The 17,995-nt window shown below is 48.3% G+C and overlaps 1 protein-coding gene across 1 annotated transcript in view; it reads left to right on the top strand.

Moving 5' to 3' along the window:
- The first annotated feature begins 201 nt into the window (after positions 1-201).
- VAT1L (vesicle amine transport 1 like) overlaps positions 202-17,995 on the top strand; it is a 165,926-nt gene continuing 148,132 nt past the window's right edge. Inside the window, exon 1 of the mRNA XM_043437233.1 lies at positions 202-557. Coding sequence (XP_043293168.1) covers positions 325-557 — 233 coding nt within the window. The 5' untranslated portion in view covers positions 202-324. The remainder of the gene's footprint in view (positions 558-17,995) is intronic.

The following is a 17,995-nucleotide window of genomic DNA, read 5'->3' as shown; positions in this document are numbered from 1 at the left end:
ATGTGTTTTATTCACGAGTTTTTTTTTTTTTTTTTTTGGCAGATCTGGGCTCTGGGTTTTACGATCAAGAGCTTGGTGTGAAACTGGCTGAGAAGCGGGAGCTGAGGCTTTGCTCGGGCAGGACAGAGGAGGGCAGCGAGGCGGGGCGCGCGGCTCTTGGGAGGATTACGGCGGAGGCCGTGGACCGCGGCGCGGCTCGCAGAGGCTGCAGCCATTGCGCCGCCGAGCATCCCGCATTCAACAGGAGGAACCCGCGAGCGAGGGTCCCCGAACCCCCCAGCGCCGCAGCCGCCGCAGCCCGTGCGCCCCGCGCCCCCGCGCGCCATGGCCAAGGAAGGCGTGGAGAAGGCGGAGGAGACGGAGCAGATGATCGAAAAGGAGGCAGGCAAGGAGCCGGCCGAGGGCGGCGGCGGCGGCGGCTCTCACCGCCTCGGGGACGCCCAGGAGATGCGCGCCGTGGTGCTGGCCGGCTTCGGGGGGCTCAACAAGCTGCGGGTCACCAGGAAGGCCATGCCCGAGCCTCAGGACGGCGAGCTCAAGATCCGCGTCAAAGCCTGGTCCAGTATCCGCGCCTTTCTCGCTTTCTTTCTCTCTCTCTTTGCGCGCTCTCAGAGCTCCGGGGGAGCGGCTGGCAGAGCCTCGGCGGGCACGCTACCCGAGGGGAAGAGCCTCCCTGGGCGGCCCCCCGCGCGCCCTCACCGGCTCTCCGAGCCTCCCCCGCCGCCCCTTGGCCCGCCGATGTTGGGGAGGAGGCTGGCAGGCAAGCCCTCGCTCTCCCCAAGCCGGATCTGGGGGTGACCGAGGAGACGGTGAGCTCCGGGTAGGGGAAGAGTGACCGGTGGCGCCCAGCGCTCAGGGTCTGGAAGATCGCGCCACGGGAGCTCTCCGTGGAGTAGGACAGCTCAGGGGCCAGGAGAGGAAGGTTTGGTGGTAACATGGTTAGAAAATCATAACCGTCGACTCACTGCGTGCCTGCCGTCGGTTCTTAAAGAGTTTTACGTGTGCGATCTTATTTAATAGTTCCTGGGACCCAGAGAGTTAGGCATCATCCTTGTCCCCTTGTCACAGGTGCGGCAACCGGGGCTCAGAGAGTGGTTTGCCCAAGATCAGCCGGCTGCCGCTAAGCGGCATGGCCAGGATTTGATATGACATGTTTTTCGACCTCTAGGCAGTTGTCCCTTTGGGGCTGGGGTCAGAGAGCAGGGTTGGGGAAATGCATCCCTCTTGCTCACCGCTGTACACTCCCTCCTTGTGGTGTCATACTGGGAGAGGAACTGGGACGCATTTTAGGGACCCAGCATTTAAGAGGTGAGGCCAAGGCTGCTACTTCATCCCCCTCTTGCCCACCAGCGCCTTCTGTGTTTCTCTGAAGAGAAAAAACACAGGCGAACAAAACAGCTGAATCTTCTAACTCCTGCTTCCATCTCCTGAGTCCCTTTCTTGTCCCCACCCCTCCCCGGGGAACGTCAGACCCTCACCAGGCTGGGATTCCTCCTGGAGTGTATAAACATCGCTTGTGCTGTCTATCACTGTATGGTCATTTCCCTGGAGTTCCAGGGAAAGGACTTACCCCCGAGGGCTCACTGGACCAGCGCTGTGAGTTGTGTGCTGCAGCGTGGAAAGCTTTTCCGGGGAACTCTCTGTTAGCATCCTGAGATGGGCCCTTCCCTTCCCATCACCGTTCTTTAAAGCCCCCAACAGACCCAGCTCCCTAAAAGCAGCAGCCAGCTCACCACTTAGACCCCCAAAATCAGCATCTGGGAACAGTCTAGAGGCAAGAAGAGTGCAGAGGGGCTTCCCCTCCGCTTCGCCACTTTGAAAGCAGATGTGGGTTTCATTCTTCAGATTGGAAGGTGGCTGGAGAGAGGCAGACTGGTCTCCGGCTCACTTCTCACATATGGGGCTGGGTGCGTTTAACTCTGAACACAGGGGCCTCTCCCAGGTGAATTCAGGTGGCAGAGGTGGCTTTGGCCAACTGGGGGATCCTATATAGTTCTATCTTGTTAATTCTTGCTGAACCAAGCTGGCTGATCCAGAAGGCAGAGCATGCCTCTGATACATACTCACTGATAAATTCCCAATGTCCAGCCCAGAGCTTGGCACCCAGTGTATCTTGAATATGCTGTTGCTGAATGACTCAGTTATTGCTGGATGGAAGGATGGGGGAAAGGTGCCTGGAGGGAGATTGTTGAGTCATTCTTTTTCTTCACTTGCTGGTGGAAGTATGTCTACCTAGTAAAATTAAAACCATGTATTGATTCACTTTCCTTCCTCAACCACCAATCAAAAATATTACGTGTGTGTGTGTGTATGATTTATGACCCTCCATTCAAATTGAGGACTGGGTTCTAGGACTCTTTGTCAGAGTGTATATATAGAGAGTAAAAATGTTGAAGCTACTGTTTTGTTAAAAGATCATCATCTGCAGGTCAAATAGACCTGGGTTCTCCAGCCTTTTGCTTACTGCATAAATGCCAAGAGGACCTGAAGGGTTTGGAAATAATAAATGTCAGGATGAAGGCTGGGAGATTGATTTTCAAAGCCAGACACAGAAGCCTGTTTTTCGTTGGAGCCACACACACACAGACACACAGACACACAGACACACACACACACACATTGAGTAGAATCATCAGAGATCCCCCCGCCCCAGTTGTTTAGAAAGCCAACAAGCCATGAGGGGTGGGAGATGATGCTGGATGGGGGAGGGGAAACAATACTGCAAAGGGCCCAGGTTGATTTTCATTTCACCCAAGCTGGAAGCAGAGTTAATCGGTTTTGCAGGGAGGGATTGGAATAGGTTTGTGAGGATTGCCTGCTGGGCCCTTCTTTCTCCACTGGGCTAGGATTGGCTGGGCAGAGATGCCCATTGATTGTAAGATTAGCCTTGGGAGCCAGGATGACTCATTCTGTAGTTTTATGAGTCAGCTGATGGCCTCTTGGATGAAGGTTCCCCTCTTATCCGTTCTCTCTTGGTTCTCTATTTTTAATGGAAACCTTTTATCATCAAATAGTATATGCTTTTTGCTGGAAAGTAAAGCATAGTCCATCTGAACTAGTATCATTCAGACCTGGAATGAGGGTCCGAGTTGATTACCGTATAAATTTTGTGGAAATGGAAGAGAGAAGGCAGGGGGAGATACATATTTTATCTCATTTCCCCTCCTCTCATATCTGGTCTAACCCAGTAGGTATTATGGTAAAGCAAACTGAGGCTTGGAGATGTTGAGTAATTTGCTAAAAACACCACACAGGTAATGAAGCTAGGATTTGAATCCTAGTTTATTTCTCCTTAAAGCTCTGCTCTTTTCCTCTTATTTTGTCTCCCTCTGTTGCAAAGCCAGGAGAGATGTAGTTTACTCCTCCGGACCTTTGACACATAACCTTGTTTTCTTCCCTTTCTTCAGTGAATGTGGCTTTGATCTGGGTGCTCGGTCACTTCAGTTGTGTCTGACTCTTTGCAACCCCATGGACTGTAGCTCGCCAGTCTTCTCTGTCCATGGGATTCTCCAGGCAAGAATACTGGAGTGGGTTGCCACACCGTCCTCCAGGGGACCTCCCTGACCCAGGGATGGAGCCTGAATCTCTTGTGTCTCCTGCATTGGCAGGTGGGTTCTTTATGTGCCACCTGGGAAGCTCTTTTCATCTGTTTGTGTCTGGCTTAAGGAAACATTCTCTGGCTGTCCCCAGAGTAATCCGGCACTCTCCCTAAAGTAGAGGCTTGATGGCTAAACACGGCTCAGAAGGAACCACTGTGGGCTGTATGGGGTGGGAAGGGTAGCCCAGTCTTCCATTTGAATTGTTACCACAACATCATATTTGATAGGGAACCCATTTCATCAGCCATTCAGTGAACAATTTACACAGCAAGTGATTTAACTGGTCAAGTGGAAAAAGCATGTGGCCTTTGGAGAAAGATAGATCTGTGTAACCTTGGTGAACATCTTTCTTAACTTCTCTAAGCTTTTCTTGCCTCGACTGCAAAATGGAGATAATAAGATGAACATTATAGTGTTCATCTTTTAAGAAAGAGATGGGCTCAAGGTTAGCACCAAGAACTGTGGTGCTGGAGAAGACTCTTGAGAGTCCCTTGGACACTGAGGAGATCAAACCAGTAAATCCTAAAGGAAATCAACGCTGAATATTCATTGGAAGGACTGACGCTAAAGGTGAAGCTCCAATCCTTTGGCCACTTGATGCGATGAGCCAACTCATGGGTAAAGATCCTGATGCTGGGAAGTATTGAGGGCAAGGGGAGAAAGGGGGCTGCGACAGAGGATGAGATGGTTGGATGGCATCACTAACTCAATGGACATGAGTTTGAGCAAACTCTGGGACATAGTGAAGGACAGGGAAGCCTGGCGTGCTGTAGTCCATGGGGTTGCAAAGAGACACGACTCAGCAACTGAATAATAACAACAACAAACAGTAGTTGTTGTGATTGTTGTCACATTGATGCCTGTACAACATATTTGCTGGCAACTTGATGACTTGGAGGCCATCATTTTAATCATGTATGTAATAACACAGGAAATGTTACATCACATCTGCTTAGTGATGAAGAGTGAGACCTTCCTAGACGTGAGCCTAGCTCAGTCCCCTGCTAACCAGCTATCCTAGGACTGGTCCCCTGGAGGCACAACCTGAGACAGGAATGCTGTTTGAAAAGGTTGATGGAGGGGGGGGGGGTCCTTTCAGGAAAAGGGGAGCCCAGGAGTAGGATAGGGCAGGGGAAGGAGTGAAGCAAGGGTTGGGTCTCAACTGGATCCCTCCAGGAGTTCTAGAGCATGAGTTGTACCAGTCAATCTGACCTTGTAGAAGTTGGGGGAGCCTTCTGGGCCCCCCACCCTGTCATTGGTGGGTCATGGCCTCTGGGCTGCTTCCCGAGTGGGGGTGTGGAGACTCTGTAACTCATGGAAGGGGCATCAGGGCTGCTCTGAGCTCTGACAGCCAGCTGTCCCCCAGGGCTGCTCTGAGCTCTGACAGCCAGCTGTCCCAGCCACTGGGGGACAGGTGCGCTGCCGGTGACAGAGGTCTGGGTGAGACGCCAACAGTGCCCTCTACACTGGCTGACCTTGACCCCGTCGCTTACCACACTGAATGTGGGCTTCCCGGTCTATAGAATGGAATTAATAATAGCACCGCCCTTCAGAGCCAAGCCAGTCAACCCTCAAGGAGATCAACCCTGAATATTCACTGGAAGGACTGATACTGAAGCTCCAATACTTTGACCACCTGATGCGAAGAGCCGACTTGTTGGCAAAAACCCTGATGCTGGGAAAGACTGAAGGCAAAAGAAGAGGAGAGTGGCAAAGGATGAGGTGGTTCGATGGCATCACTGACTTGATGAACATGAATTTGAGCAAACTCCAGGAGTTGATGAAGGACAGGGGAGCCTGGCGTGCCGTAGTCCACGTGGTTTTGAAGAGTCAGACGCAACTTAACAACTGAACAACAACAGCTGTAGAGTGTTGTGAGGGGGTTTCAATGTGACACGCTGCATCAGGACCTTTGTGGTGATGCCTGACACAGAGCAAGAGGTCACCAAATGCTAGATGGTATTGTTCAAACTGTTATTCTTGATTTCCACAGGTTCCCCTTACAGGTTGTCATACCAGCACCCTTAGGAGAATGAAAGGGACTCTGCTAATAACTACTCTGGGGCAGCAGGGACAAACTGGGACTGTTCTGGGCAAACCGGGGTTGGTGGTCTCTCCTCCCCCCACAATCTCCTCCCCGCAATTGCTCAGGGTCCTGTCTACGCCTTTGCTGCCGGGGGTCTTGCCACAGTGGTGCTTCTCTTGGACAGGAGCTGGGAGGATTTGAGGCTGAGGGTCCCCAGACTGGGCTGCAGGAACCTACTTAAGTGGCCATTAACAAGTCTGTCTGTTTTGCGGCCCAGATTGGCTTGTGGTGGAAAGGCACTAATGGACTGGGGACATTTATTTTCCCAGACTGATTTACAGCAAGAGGCCACGTGAAACTGCTGGAATGAGACCAACTGGATGAAAAATAGTTGCAGCCAGTCATGGCTCCATTGGCTGATCTGAAAATGGGCTGAGGGTAGGCCACGCTAGAGGAAAGCCAAGAGATTGGTGGGATCCTGATACATCGTGAGGGTCAGGTGCTGGTGATGAGGCAGCCACTGAGCTGCCCGCTGTATACTTTGCTTCATTTTATCCTAATGGCCACTCAACATCAGTGTTACACTCTCCATTTTAAAGATGGGGGAACTGGCATTCAGAGATATGTTAAGATTGCGAATGTTTAGGTGGACAAGCGGCATAAAAATCCAAGTCTTCCTGTTCTGGACTCTATGATCTGAGGGACACAGTGACAGACGCACAGAGCAGAGAGAGAGAATGGACAGAAGCAATGAACGACCAAGAGACACAGAGAGGCAGACAGGCACAAAGACTGGAATTGGAAATACAGAGAAAGAACCGTGGATGCACTGGACTGACTTGAAGCATAGCTGATCAAACTCAAAACTGCATGCTGGGGCTTCCCTGGTGGTCCAGTGGTTGAGAATGCATGTTGCAATGCAGGGAACACCAGTGCAATCTCTGGTTCGGGAAGAGCCTACATGCGGCGGAGCAACTAAGCCCATGCACCCCAACTAGTGAACCGTATTCTAGAGCCTGTGCCCTGCAACAAGAGAAGCCACTGCAATGAAGAGCCCGGAGCCACAGCGAGAAAAAGCCCGCACGCAACCACAGAGACCCAGCGGGCCAAAGATAATTGAAAGTAAATAGATATATTTATTTTAAGTTGCATGCTGTCATCTTGCCTCCCAAAGCAGCCATCGTGGTTCTGAGCCACATCCACTTCCTCACCATTTTTGGGGTCTGGAATGCTTTTGGGATCCACTTAGAATCACATTGCTATGGTTGACCCAGAATACCCACACTGATTAAACATGATCACCACTCAAGACACTTAAGTTCCTTCCTCTGCCTCATCTCCTCCACTGGGCTATGGCTACATCAGCAACTTGAGTGCAAGATATGCCAAACAACACAGCATGAAAGGTCATCCAGGGAAATATGGCCAATGTGCTCTTCCCTGTGTCTATTTGAATCAATAAGTGGAGTGTATGAGGTTAAGTTGCAAAGAGCCAACTCATTGCTAAAGAGCCTGATGCTGGGAAAGATTGAAGGCAGGAGAAGGAGGCTGGGGGTGGGGTGGGCGACAGAGGATGAGATGGTTGGATGGCATCACCCACTGGATGGAATGAGTTTGAGCAAGCTCTGGGAGATAGTGGAGGACAGGGGATCCTGGCATGCTGTAGTCAATGGGGTCATAAAGAGTCGGACACGACTGAGCAACTGAACAACAACAATGCTCTTCTCTGTGTTTATTGAAATAAATAAATGGAGTGTATGAGGTTAAGCGACACAGATGTTTATAAAACTGAGAAATTGTTTGGAGGGTCCCAGTACCTGAGCTGGAAGCCACTTGGCACAGAGATTGGAACACAGTGCTCTGTGTTGGACGGGGTCATCAGGATTTGATGGGAAAGGATGACTCTCCAGAGTCACACTGAGCCCCGTTTGGGAATGAGAAAGTGGAGGCACTGCTTCAGGGGTCTCTGTTGTCCATCCGAGTTTGCATTTTTCCGTTAACTGTGTCCTCCCCGGGGAGGGCTGGTGATGGTGACAGTGTCCTGATCGGATAACGGAATGGACTTCCTGTCTCCCCAGCACTTGGAGGAAGCAAGGAAGCCCAGGATTGGAGTTTCTTCTACTCCATTAAAAGAAGAGACGCAGACCATCTTATCGGACGTCTGACATAGAGCAGTTTCCTGTAAACAGTAGCCTGAGCTTCATTAGACAGAAGCCAAAGGCAGGGGTCTCACGGCGGACAACGGGAGTGAGGACGGACACTCAGGCTCACCCTCCCCTCCACTGGAGGCATCTTCGCAGCAACAAAGCCTACCATCCTTGTCATTTCCCACCTGACCCACACCCATGAGCCTGTCATCCTTACTTTCTAAGTAAGGAAAGAGGGACTCAGATGAAATGGGAAGAGGAAGGACCTACAATACCTCTGAGTTCAGACTCTAATCCTGCCTCACTGAGGCTGACGGTGAGCAGACAGCACTGACAGCTTGCCCACAGCCCCCCTTGGTAAGAAAGACACCCTCCCTTTGGTATTACCATGAAGACTGGCAGAGAGTCTCTGACCAGCCTCACTGCTTCTTGCACACAATGAGTGGGTGCTCAGTTACTTTCCTTCCTCTGTTACTGGACTTGCCCCCCCGCCTCCGGTGCCCTGTCCTGATCATCTCCCATCCAACAACATGCACAGCTGGAGTAGGGTGCTGGCTTTTGACTCTTATGCCCAGGGTTGGGAATGGACGAGGATGAATGTATGCTACCCTGACACCAACTCTGTGCACACCCATCCGTGGGTGACTGCACAGATTTCTCCGATAGCTGGCTGTGCAAAACGGCCCAACCTCTGGAGTCTGGTTTGCACCCATCCAGCGGAACCAAAATCCCATGACCTTTGGGCAGATCACTGACATTCATGCCAACAACAAAACTCACCCAGGCATGGGGAAGAACACCCTGGTGACCCCAAGTTCCTGCCACTACTTATTCTTCATACAGGTCTTTCTTGGCATCTTGGCATTTGTCATAGAAGAAAAAGTTTAATTAGAAACAAGAAGAGGCTCTTCCTAGGAAAGGGCAGCAGGCATGTAATCTCAAATTAGTTTGATTCCTCTGTATGTGATCTCACACAGAACATCAGTTGCAGCCACGGTATTAAAATGAGTAAATTTAATGTTTAATGTTTGAAGGCCCAAGAGACAAAATAGACGCTCCAGTGAAAGGAGCTGTTTCATCTTTGAACGTGATATTTTTCTAGATGAGAGCCTGTGGGGGAAATTCTGTTCTCCAGCTCCTTGACCCCTCAGCCTTAGCCCCTTCCCCAGCACTGTCCCGGGGGCAGGAACATGCGAGCCACTGCTTTCCCGAACAGAACCCCCTCTGCAAATTAAAGCACTGGTCCTCTTAATCCTGACTTCTCCCCTCCTCCAGAGCCCATTGTAGGATAATTCTCTTCTGTGAAAAGACTAATAATGATTCATTTTGGGGGCTGGCACTGACTAAACATCCAAATTGAATGGGAGGCAGGATGCTTTGGGGTTATAAAAGGGTTAATGTTTGAAGTGAAACAGATGTGGTCAAGTGCTGAATTGGATCATTTTTTAGCAACGTTTATCACCTTGGGAAAATGACTTCCTCTTTTGAAACCTCAGTTTGCTAAGCTGTAATATGGGTATAATTATAGACCTTATGGGGTAATTTTAGATAGTGTCTAAAGTATTTAGCAATGGTGTTGGCACATTTCATATCCGTTGAATGAATGAAGTCCTTGTTGTATAGTATATGTTTAATCTATATTAATGGTGGGAAGGAGATGAAAAAAAAAGTAGGACAGTAGAAAGTCCGTCCTTAAGCCATAAAGTTTTCTGAATGGAGTCCCTATTCAGATTCCACGTGTCTCCCCTAAAGGGTATAAGACCCTAAAATCAAAAGTAGCTGGGGGACTTCCCTGGAGGTCCAGGTGGCCAAGCCTCTGAGCTTCCAATGCAGGTGGCCTGGGTTTGATCCCTGGTCAGGGAACTAGACTGCAAAGTAACTTGAGATCCACGTGCCATAACTAGGAGATCCCATTGCAACTGGGACTAAATGCCGTCAGATTAAAAGAAACCTAGCAACCTGGACAGGCTGTGCCACCATGGCATGGCATAAACACGAGCATCCACATGCATTCCCGGGGGAACGAGAGTGTGAGTGGAACCAAAATGTACAGTGCTCCTACTGCGCTCCAGAGGCTGGGCCAAGCTCAGGGACCTTCAGAAGGAAGGCCAGTCGCTTCTGCTCCGACCTCTCTGTCCTTCGTTTCAGCCATGCCGACCACCTTGGTGGACCAGTCCCTGGACTCCTAGGCGCTCCCCTTCCCTCTCTTGTCTTCTCCCTCCTCATGGGTCACTGCGGTCAGCTGCCTTCCTGAGATCTGGAGAGACGGAGGCCTTTCACCCCAGCTGCCTCCTGAGAGTTTAGCAAGCCCCAATGCAAAGAGAACTTTCTTCTCCCAGTTTTCATACATCAGGGAAGGGATCTAATTGGCCCCTCATAAATCACATATCAGCCCTTGGGTCTCTCTGTCTGTCTGGCCTGAAGGGGTAAGGCATAATGATTGGCCACATTGGTGTCTCACGCCCTCCTGTTCTGACCTAAAAGAAGGGAGCACTGTGATCGACAGCCCGGCCAGGAACTCATGAAGTGTGTGTGTGTGTGTGTGTGTGGTGAATGTGGGGTAGATACTCTAAATGGAAGGGAGGGCAGTTATCAGATGATGCAGGTAGGTAAGAAACACACTGGACTGATCCAAAGGGTAACCATCATGGCCGATGGGAGATGCCTCTTTGTCCAGAAAAAGTGGAGAATCAGAGGGGGCACTGGGGAGGGCAGCTTCATGCCATTTCTTGGGACTTGATGTCCCTCAGCACCGAGTCATTGAATCATATTAAATAACATATATAATGTTTTCAACTTTGAGGCCCATCGTCTTTTGAACCTGTGGTCGTCTTAGACTTTCCAGAAGCTCTCTCTCTTCTCCTGTAACTGATGAACACATGCCCGGTGCTTCTGTAACAGTAGGCGTGCAATCCGTGTCTGGGGGAGTGACCGAATATATTACCCAGTGTTGGGGATACCTTTCGGCAGCAGTGGCCGTGTCACTTGTAAATGTCTTTCCTAATACAAACAGAGGCCCATCCAAGCCCATCATCCTTCGCACTCCCCTCTGTCATCTTAGCTTTCTCTGAGTCTATCTCCCTCCAGCGTGCAGGTCTTTGAATAGGGATTTGAAAGAATACCAAAGGAGCTACGTTTTCGGGGAGTTTTACTTCTCCTTGACACAGTTTGTTCTCTTGCAACCAGAAGATTGCTTCCTGAACCCTCTAATAACTGCTCTCCCGAGGCCGGGAGATGTGGGTCTCTAACTTCTCAAGATGTTCTGTGGTTTCCTCCTCACCGTCATCCGGCCCCACTGGGGGCTGCAGGCCGGGGCTCTTGGAGAGAGCCCAGGGTGTTACCTCTGGCGCCGGTTACTCCAAGAGCACTTGCTCCAGTGTTCCCGCGATGCTTGCACGCCTGGGGACCCGAGGCTCCACCAGCCTGGCTGGTCAAACGTTTCACTAAAGTAGAGTGTTGTGACAGTCCTTGTGTAAGATACGCACACATCAAATCATTATGCTGTACACCTTAAATTAACAGTCTGTCAAATACAGCTCAGTACCACTGGAAAATAAATGAATAAATATTTCAAACTACTGGGGGGAAATAACCTTTTAGAACAAGTGGTATGTCCTTGACTCTGTTCTGACCTTCCTTAGTAGGTATCAGGACCCCCATCTTCCATGCCTCCCACATAGTTGCCAGGGTATCTTAGTTGCTGTGGCCTGGGCTCTCAGAACATAGTTCTGGCTCCCCGTTGATTGAAACCATCTCCTGTTGCTTTGTTCTGCTCCTCCCGTACACTGAAGCCACCCAGTGTGTTTCCCCCTTTCTTCTCCTTCCTGGGTGGAGCCTGGCCTTCTGCTAAAAATGTGGCCCCCTTTCTACAGCAGGTTCTAAAGCAGCATGTGCCACCTTCCTTATCAATGTTTCTGCTGTTTGGAGCTAATAATAATGACACTCTTGTCATTAATTATCTATCATCTTTATTATCACAATGACCTTTACTGCGTGATTTCTCACAGCACCATGTTAAGGGTTTTATAGAAATTTCCCAGGTGGTGCTAGTGGTAAAGAACCTGTCTGCCAATGCAGGAGACGCAAGAGATGCCGGTTCAATCCCCGGGTCAGGAAGATCCCCTGGAGGAGGGCATGGCAACCCACCCCAGTATTCTTGCTTGGAGAATCCCATGGATGGAGGAGCCTGGTGGGCTGCAGTCCATGGGGTCACAAAGAGTCTGACACAACTGAAGTGATTTAGCATGCACATGTGTACTTAGCATGATACCAATCATTTTCTGATGAAGGGAAAGGATCAGAGAAATAAAGAACTTGCTAAAGATGATGAAACTCATAAGACAAAGAGCTGGGATTTAAGCCAGGGTTTTCTTCACTCACTTTATACCCACTCGTCACGAGCCCTTGAAGTTGAAAAGTAATCTGAGTGGTACCAAAGCCCACATTGAGTCAAGCTTTCTGCTTGCATTACCATAGGCTTCTTCATCTAGGCTTCTATTCTCCAACTCACATTTCCCTTAGCAGGAGTGTTTCTCTTCTTTCCCAGGCTTATCTGCTCTTCATACAAATAGACACATAGTGGGGCAACCCCACCGGCTCAAACAGTCTAAATTCTACAGTAAACTCAGATGAAGCTTGCAAACTGCAAAGCCCTCTCCCCGTCCTCCCAATGCAGACACATCTCCTTCTTAAAACAGACTATCCATCAAGTAACAGACTTAAAAAAAAAAAATCCCTAAGATCAGAAAGAATTGCTTTTCATTTATCTATGCTATCCTTAGTTCAGTCAGCTAATGGGGAGCTATTAAATCCACCGTTCCTATGACTGGCCTCAATGATTTCGTAATTGGATTCTCTTTATCCTCCAGCTAAACTGACTAAAATTGTTCCGACTGGGGACCTTGTAATAAGCTGTGACTCAGTGTTTCCTCAGCCAGAACCCGGGATGTGTAATATAGCTAAAATTGTGCCCCCTTTCCCAAAACATTCTGTTAAGGTTTATCTGCTTTCAGATCCTGGAGAACTATTCTCTCTGATCACAGAGGAGATGGTCCATGCCCTGGGACTGCTCCTTCCTAGGAAATAAATAGCAGAGGCAAATTTGCACCCTCTCACTGGCTTGGAGTCACCGTCTCTGCCCTCAGCCTATGGCGCTTACAGGACACTCTTCCTTTTGCTCTTTTAACATTTTTCATTTCTGTTCCCATTCTGTTTTCCCTTTTGTAGCCCAGATTTAGCTGGGATGATTCCCTCTTGAATAGAAACCCAATTTTTCAATATAATTGAGAAGCACTGTCAAATTCTATTGAGTCCTTTAGAAAATGCCAAAGCTGGAACTATTTGTGCTGCAGAGGAAGCATCTCGAAAATTTCTCTTCTCGTTTAGACATCCCCCCAATGCCTCCTCTCCCTCCAAAGTCTCTTCCCGTGCTCTTTAAACTCTCCCAGACTCTCAAACCCTGCCCTCATTCTCTCTTGTCTTTTGCATCTATCTTTGCTCACCTTTCACATCTCTTCTTTTATCTTCCAGGATAAATATTTGCTCTTCCCAAAGCACATCAATCAAGCAGGTCTTTGATCTTCTCAGTTTTCCCCTGACTACTGACAAGGCTGCCAACCAGTAACTCCCTTTAGCAGGAGGAAGGGAAGAGCTTGAATCACGCCTCGGTGTTTTCCTACTTAACACCTTCAGGGGAGAAATCCTTGTTGGCAAGGCTAGAATGTGCCCTGGGCTAAGCAGTGAACATCAAAAGATGGATTTTAAGGGAGACTCCCCCTTTGAATTGTGCATAGTCCACCAGGAAGACAGCAGGGTAGTGATGTTGCTACTGTCTCCTTCTTAAGCTAATTAAGTTTTTTACTGAAGTTCAGTTGATTTACCATGTTATTAGTTTCCGATATACAGCACAACAATTCAGTTTTGCATATATATATATGTTTTTTCATATTTTTTCCATTTTGGTTTTAGATTTTATTTTATTTTTGGCTGCACTGGGTCTTCATAGCTACATGCAGACTTTCTCTAGTTGCAGCGAGGGGGGCTCCTCCCTGGCTGTGGAGCCCGGGCCCCTCACTGCAGAGGCCTCTCTGGCTGTGGAGTGCGGGCTCTAGGCGCATGGGCTTCGGTAGTCACACGTGGGATCAGTAGCTGCAGCCCGCTGGCTCCAGGGCAGAGGCTCAGGAGTTGCGGCACACAGGCTTAGTTGCCTGGAGCACATGGAATCTTCCCGGGCCAGGGATTGAACCCACCAGACCTGCATTGGCAGGCGGATTCTTAGCTACTGAACTACCAGAGAAATCCTTCCATTTCGGTTTAGTACAGGATACTGAATAATACTCCTTTGCTCTAGAGTAGGCTCTTGTCACTTATCTATTTCGTAAACAGTAGTTTGTATCTGCTAATTCCAAGCTCCTGACCTGTCCCTCCCTCACCCCCTTTCCCCTTGGCGACCCACAAGTTTCTTTTCTGTGTCTGTGAGGCCACTTCTGTTCATGAGTTTATTTGTGTCGTATTTTAAAGTCCACATGTAAGTGACCTCATATGGTATTGGTCTTTCTCTGTCTGACTTACGTCACTTGGTATGATCATCTCTAAGCCCATGGTGTTGCTGCACACGCCATTATTTCATTCTTTTTTATGGCTGAGTGATATTCCACTATATGTATGTATCCGCTTTGTCCATTCTTCTGCTGGTGGACATTTCCGTTGCTTCCATGGCTTTGCTGTTGTGAATTGCAGTGAACACTATGGTACATGCATCTTCTTAAATTAGAGTTTTCATCTTTTCCATTTCTATGCCCAGGAGTAGGACTGCTGGATCATATGGCAGTTCTATTTTTAGATTTTGAAGGCCCTGCCAGACTGTTTTCCATGGTGGCTGCACCAGTTTCCATTCCCAGCAACAGCGTAAGAGGTTCCCTTTCTCGACACCCTCTCCAGAGCTTCTTACCTTTTAACAGTGGCCACTCCGACAGGCGTGAGGTGGTACCTCACGGTCGTTTTGATTTGCACGTCTCTAATAAAGGTTAATTAAATTTAGATACTGATTAAGGAAAATTAAAAATCCAGTTCCTCACTCACATTATCCACATTTCAAGCATTCAGTAATCACACGTGGCCAGTGGCTGCCCTACTGAACAGAACACACACAGAATACTTTTGCCATTGTAGACTGTCCCATTGCACTGGGTTGTTCTAGTCTTCAACCTGCTTGTTTTCCTACTGACATAACTGTTTTATGGAGCAAAGCTTTTATCAGCAGCAATGACAGGAGATAACCATCACGTTGTGGCAAAAATGGAGTGTTTCTCTGGGGGAGTCCTCCTCCCCTCTGGGGTTCCAGTGAGAGGCCAGGCAGGAAGCACTTTGCACTATCTGGTGATACCGTCTCCCTTTCATGGGGAGGCGGGATGATGCTGGAGAGCTCAGGAGAACGGGAGCAGAGGGCGCAGCCACGCTTGAGTGGCGCTTAGCTGTAGGACCTGCATGACGGCTGCGTGGTGAGGTGTAACTGCCCGCCCTGTGCTCGCTGTGACCCATGTCCCACGGCCTGCTGGGGACTGTCATGCTGTGAACTCATTTATTTTGTTGCTCTCCGAACTCTCGGGAAGCAGAGGTGTCAATGTCACTATTGTCACATTAGTCCCGAGCCAAGCCCCAATTCGTGAAAGGTCTGTTGAATTTAAATTAAATTCATTCAAATGCTCTGCACAACCAGTCTTTGCCAGGCACCTGTTTGAAGTCAGTGACTCCATCAGCATCTAACCCGGACCGCAGAAATGCTAACCTTTCTGGGAATCTCCTTGGGAATAAACACCTGCTGTGTTCCCAGGACAGGCTGAGGGTAAATAAGGTCCTCCAGGTCCAGAAATCGAGGCGTCCTTCTCGGCATCAGGGAGAATTTTTCCTGGACACATTCATGCCATGCTCTTCTGCTTCTGCTGAGAATGGCTGTTGACATTTAGATTCTCAGTGTGTCTCCTTGGCCATTTTGTTCTGTGTTTGAAATATTAAACCGACAGGTGTTTCGAATACTAATGTGGACCTATGATGGGAACATATTTCCTATCTCTGAGGAACAACAGACCCGCACAACTATAGCTCAAGCTGCGTCACCCACACCGTCAGTCTCTGTGTTATAGATTCAGGCATCTGGGCTGAGCAAAAACAGCACCGTTGGCTTACTAAGTGGTTGATCGCAAAACACATCGATGTGTCCAAGAACTTCAGGTCTCACATCTAAAAGTAATGGTTAAACAGAAAGGTAGGCAGGAATACGGGGAGCCAGACATGGAGGAGACCGCTGTCAGGAGCCATGGCCAGGGGTGGGAAGAAGGCAGCCTGAGCATCCATAACACACTTAGAAATATTCTTCTTCATATTTTATTTCCTCTGCAGACAGAAGGAAAATGGTAGAGTCGTAACTGAAGTTTTCTGGTTCTGTGTGTTTTGTTGCATTGTTGTTTTTAAGTAGAGGAGTCAGATTTTTAAACCAAGGAGTTCATTTTAGAATTTGGACTCTTAACACTATCCCATGCCATGTTTTAGTATCAAAGATGACAGTCTGTTTAGAAAATATGGTGGGATTGAATATTTTTTTGAAAGTTTTTTTAATTGAAAATTTCCCTTCTGTCTCTTTTGCTTACATATCACCTTAAATTATTTAGTCAACTTGAATGTCACATTTTAGTTGTTTATTCTTGGTTGAAGGATTTGAAGAGTAGTCTGCAGGCTCACTGGTGAAGATCTTAGCAGAAGCAAAACTATTTGTTTGGAGGTTTCTCCCTCTTTTCTATAATTTTTTATTTTTGCATTCCTTTTTAATTTAGGTATAGTTGATGTAAATATTATGTACGTTTCAGGTATATAGCATAGTGATTCACAGTTTTTAAAAGTATACTCCATTTATACTTACTGTAAACTATTGGCCGTATTCCATGTGTTGTAGAGTATGTACTTATAGCTCATTTATTTTATGTGCTGTGTGTGCTAAGTTACTTTAGTCATTTCCAACTATCTGCGACCCTATGAGGCACAGCCTGACAGGCTCCTCTGTCCATGGGGATTCTCCAGGCAAGAATATTGGAGTGGGTTGCCACGCCCTCCTCCAGGGAACCTTCCTAACCCAGGAATCGAACTCATGTCTTCTTTGTCTGCTGCATTGGAAGATAGATTCTTTACCAGTAGCACCACCTGGGAAGCCCATTTATTTCATACATGGTAGTTTTTACCTCTTTATTCTCTACCCCTTTCTTGCCCTTCCCCATTTCTCTCCCCACTGATAACCACTAGATTGTTCTCTGCATCTGTCCTAACACACTCTTTCCAACTTCAGATGGAGCTCAGGTGGTTTCTCTCTGCTGAGGTCCACCCAGGACAATTCTGTCTGTTCTCCAGTAAAAGGTGCCATTTGAGATGTGCATAAAAGTTCTCCTTGCTTTAGACAAGAGTCTTTTTCCTTCCATAGCAGATTTGTATCAATCTGTTTTCATAGTCTTGAGATCACAAAATGGGTGCTTCAGTTCAGTTCAGTCACTCAGTCATGTCTGACTCTTTGCGGTCCCATGAACCGCAGCACGCCCGGCCTCCCTGTCCATCACCAACTCCCAGAGTCCACCCAAACCCATGTCCATGGGTCAGTGATGCCATCCAACCATCTCATCCTCTGTTGTCCCCTTCTCCTCCCACCCTCAATCTTTCCCAGCATCAGGTTCTTTTCAAATGAGTGAGCTCTTCAAATCAGGTGTTCAAAGTACTGGGGTTTCAGCTTCAGCATCAGTCCTTCCAATGAACACCCAGGACTGATCTCCCTTAGGATGGACTGGTGGGATCTCCTTGCAGTCCAAGGGACTCTCAAGAGTCTTCTCCAACACCACAGTTCAAAAGCATCAATTCTTTGGTGCTCAACTTTCTTTATAATCCAACTCTCACATCCATACATGACTACTGGAAAAACCATAGCCTTGACTAGATGAGCCTTTGTTGGCAAAGTAATGTCTCTGCTTTTTAATATACTATCTAGGTTGGCCATAACTTTTCTCCCAAGGAGTAAGCGTCTTTTAATTTCATGGCTGCAATCACCATCTGCAGTGATTTTGGAGCCCAAAAAAATAAAGTCAGCCACTGTTTTCACTGTTTCCCCATCTATTTCCCATGAGGTGATGGGACCAGATGCCATGATCTTAGTTTTCTGAATGTTGAGCTTTAAGCCAACTTTTTCACTC

Source organism: Cervus canadensis, chromosome 18 (assembly GCF_019320065.1).
Source record: "Cervus canadensis isolate Bull #8, Minnesota chromosome 18, ASM1932006v1, whole genome shotgun sequence".
Taxonomy (NCBI): Eukaryota; Metazoa; Chordata; class Mammalia; order Artiodactyla; family Cervidae; genus Cervus; species Cervus canadensis.
The sequence above is the reverse complement of the archived record's forward strand: the minus strand, read 5'-3'. Positions and strand labels throughout refer to the sequence as shown.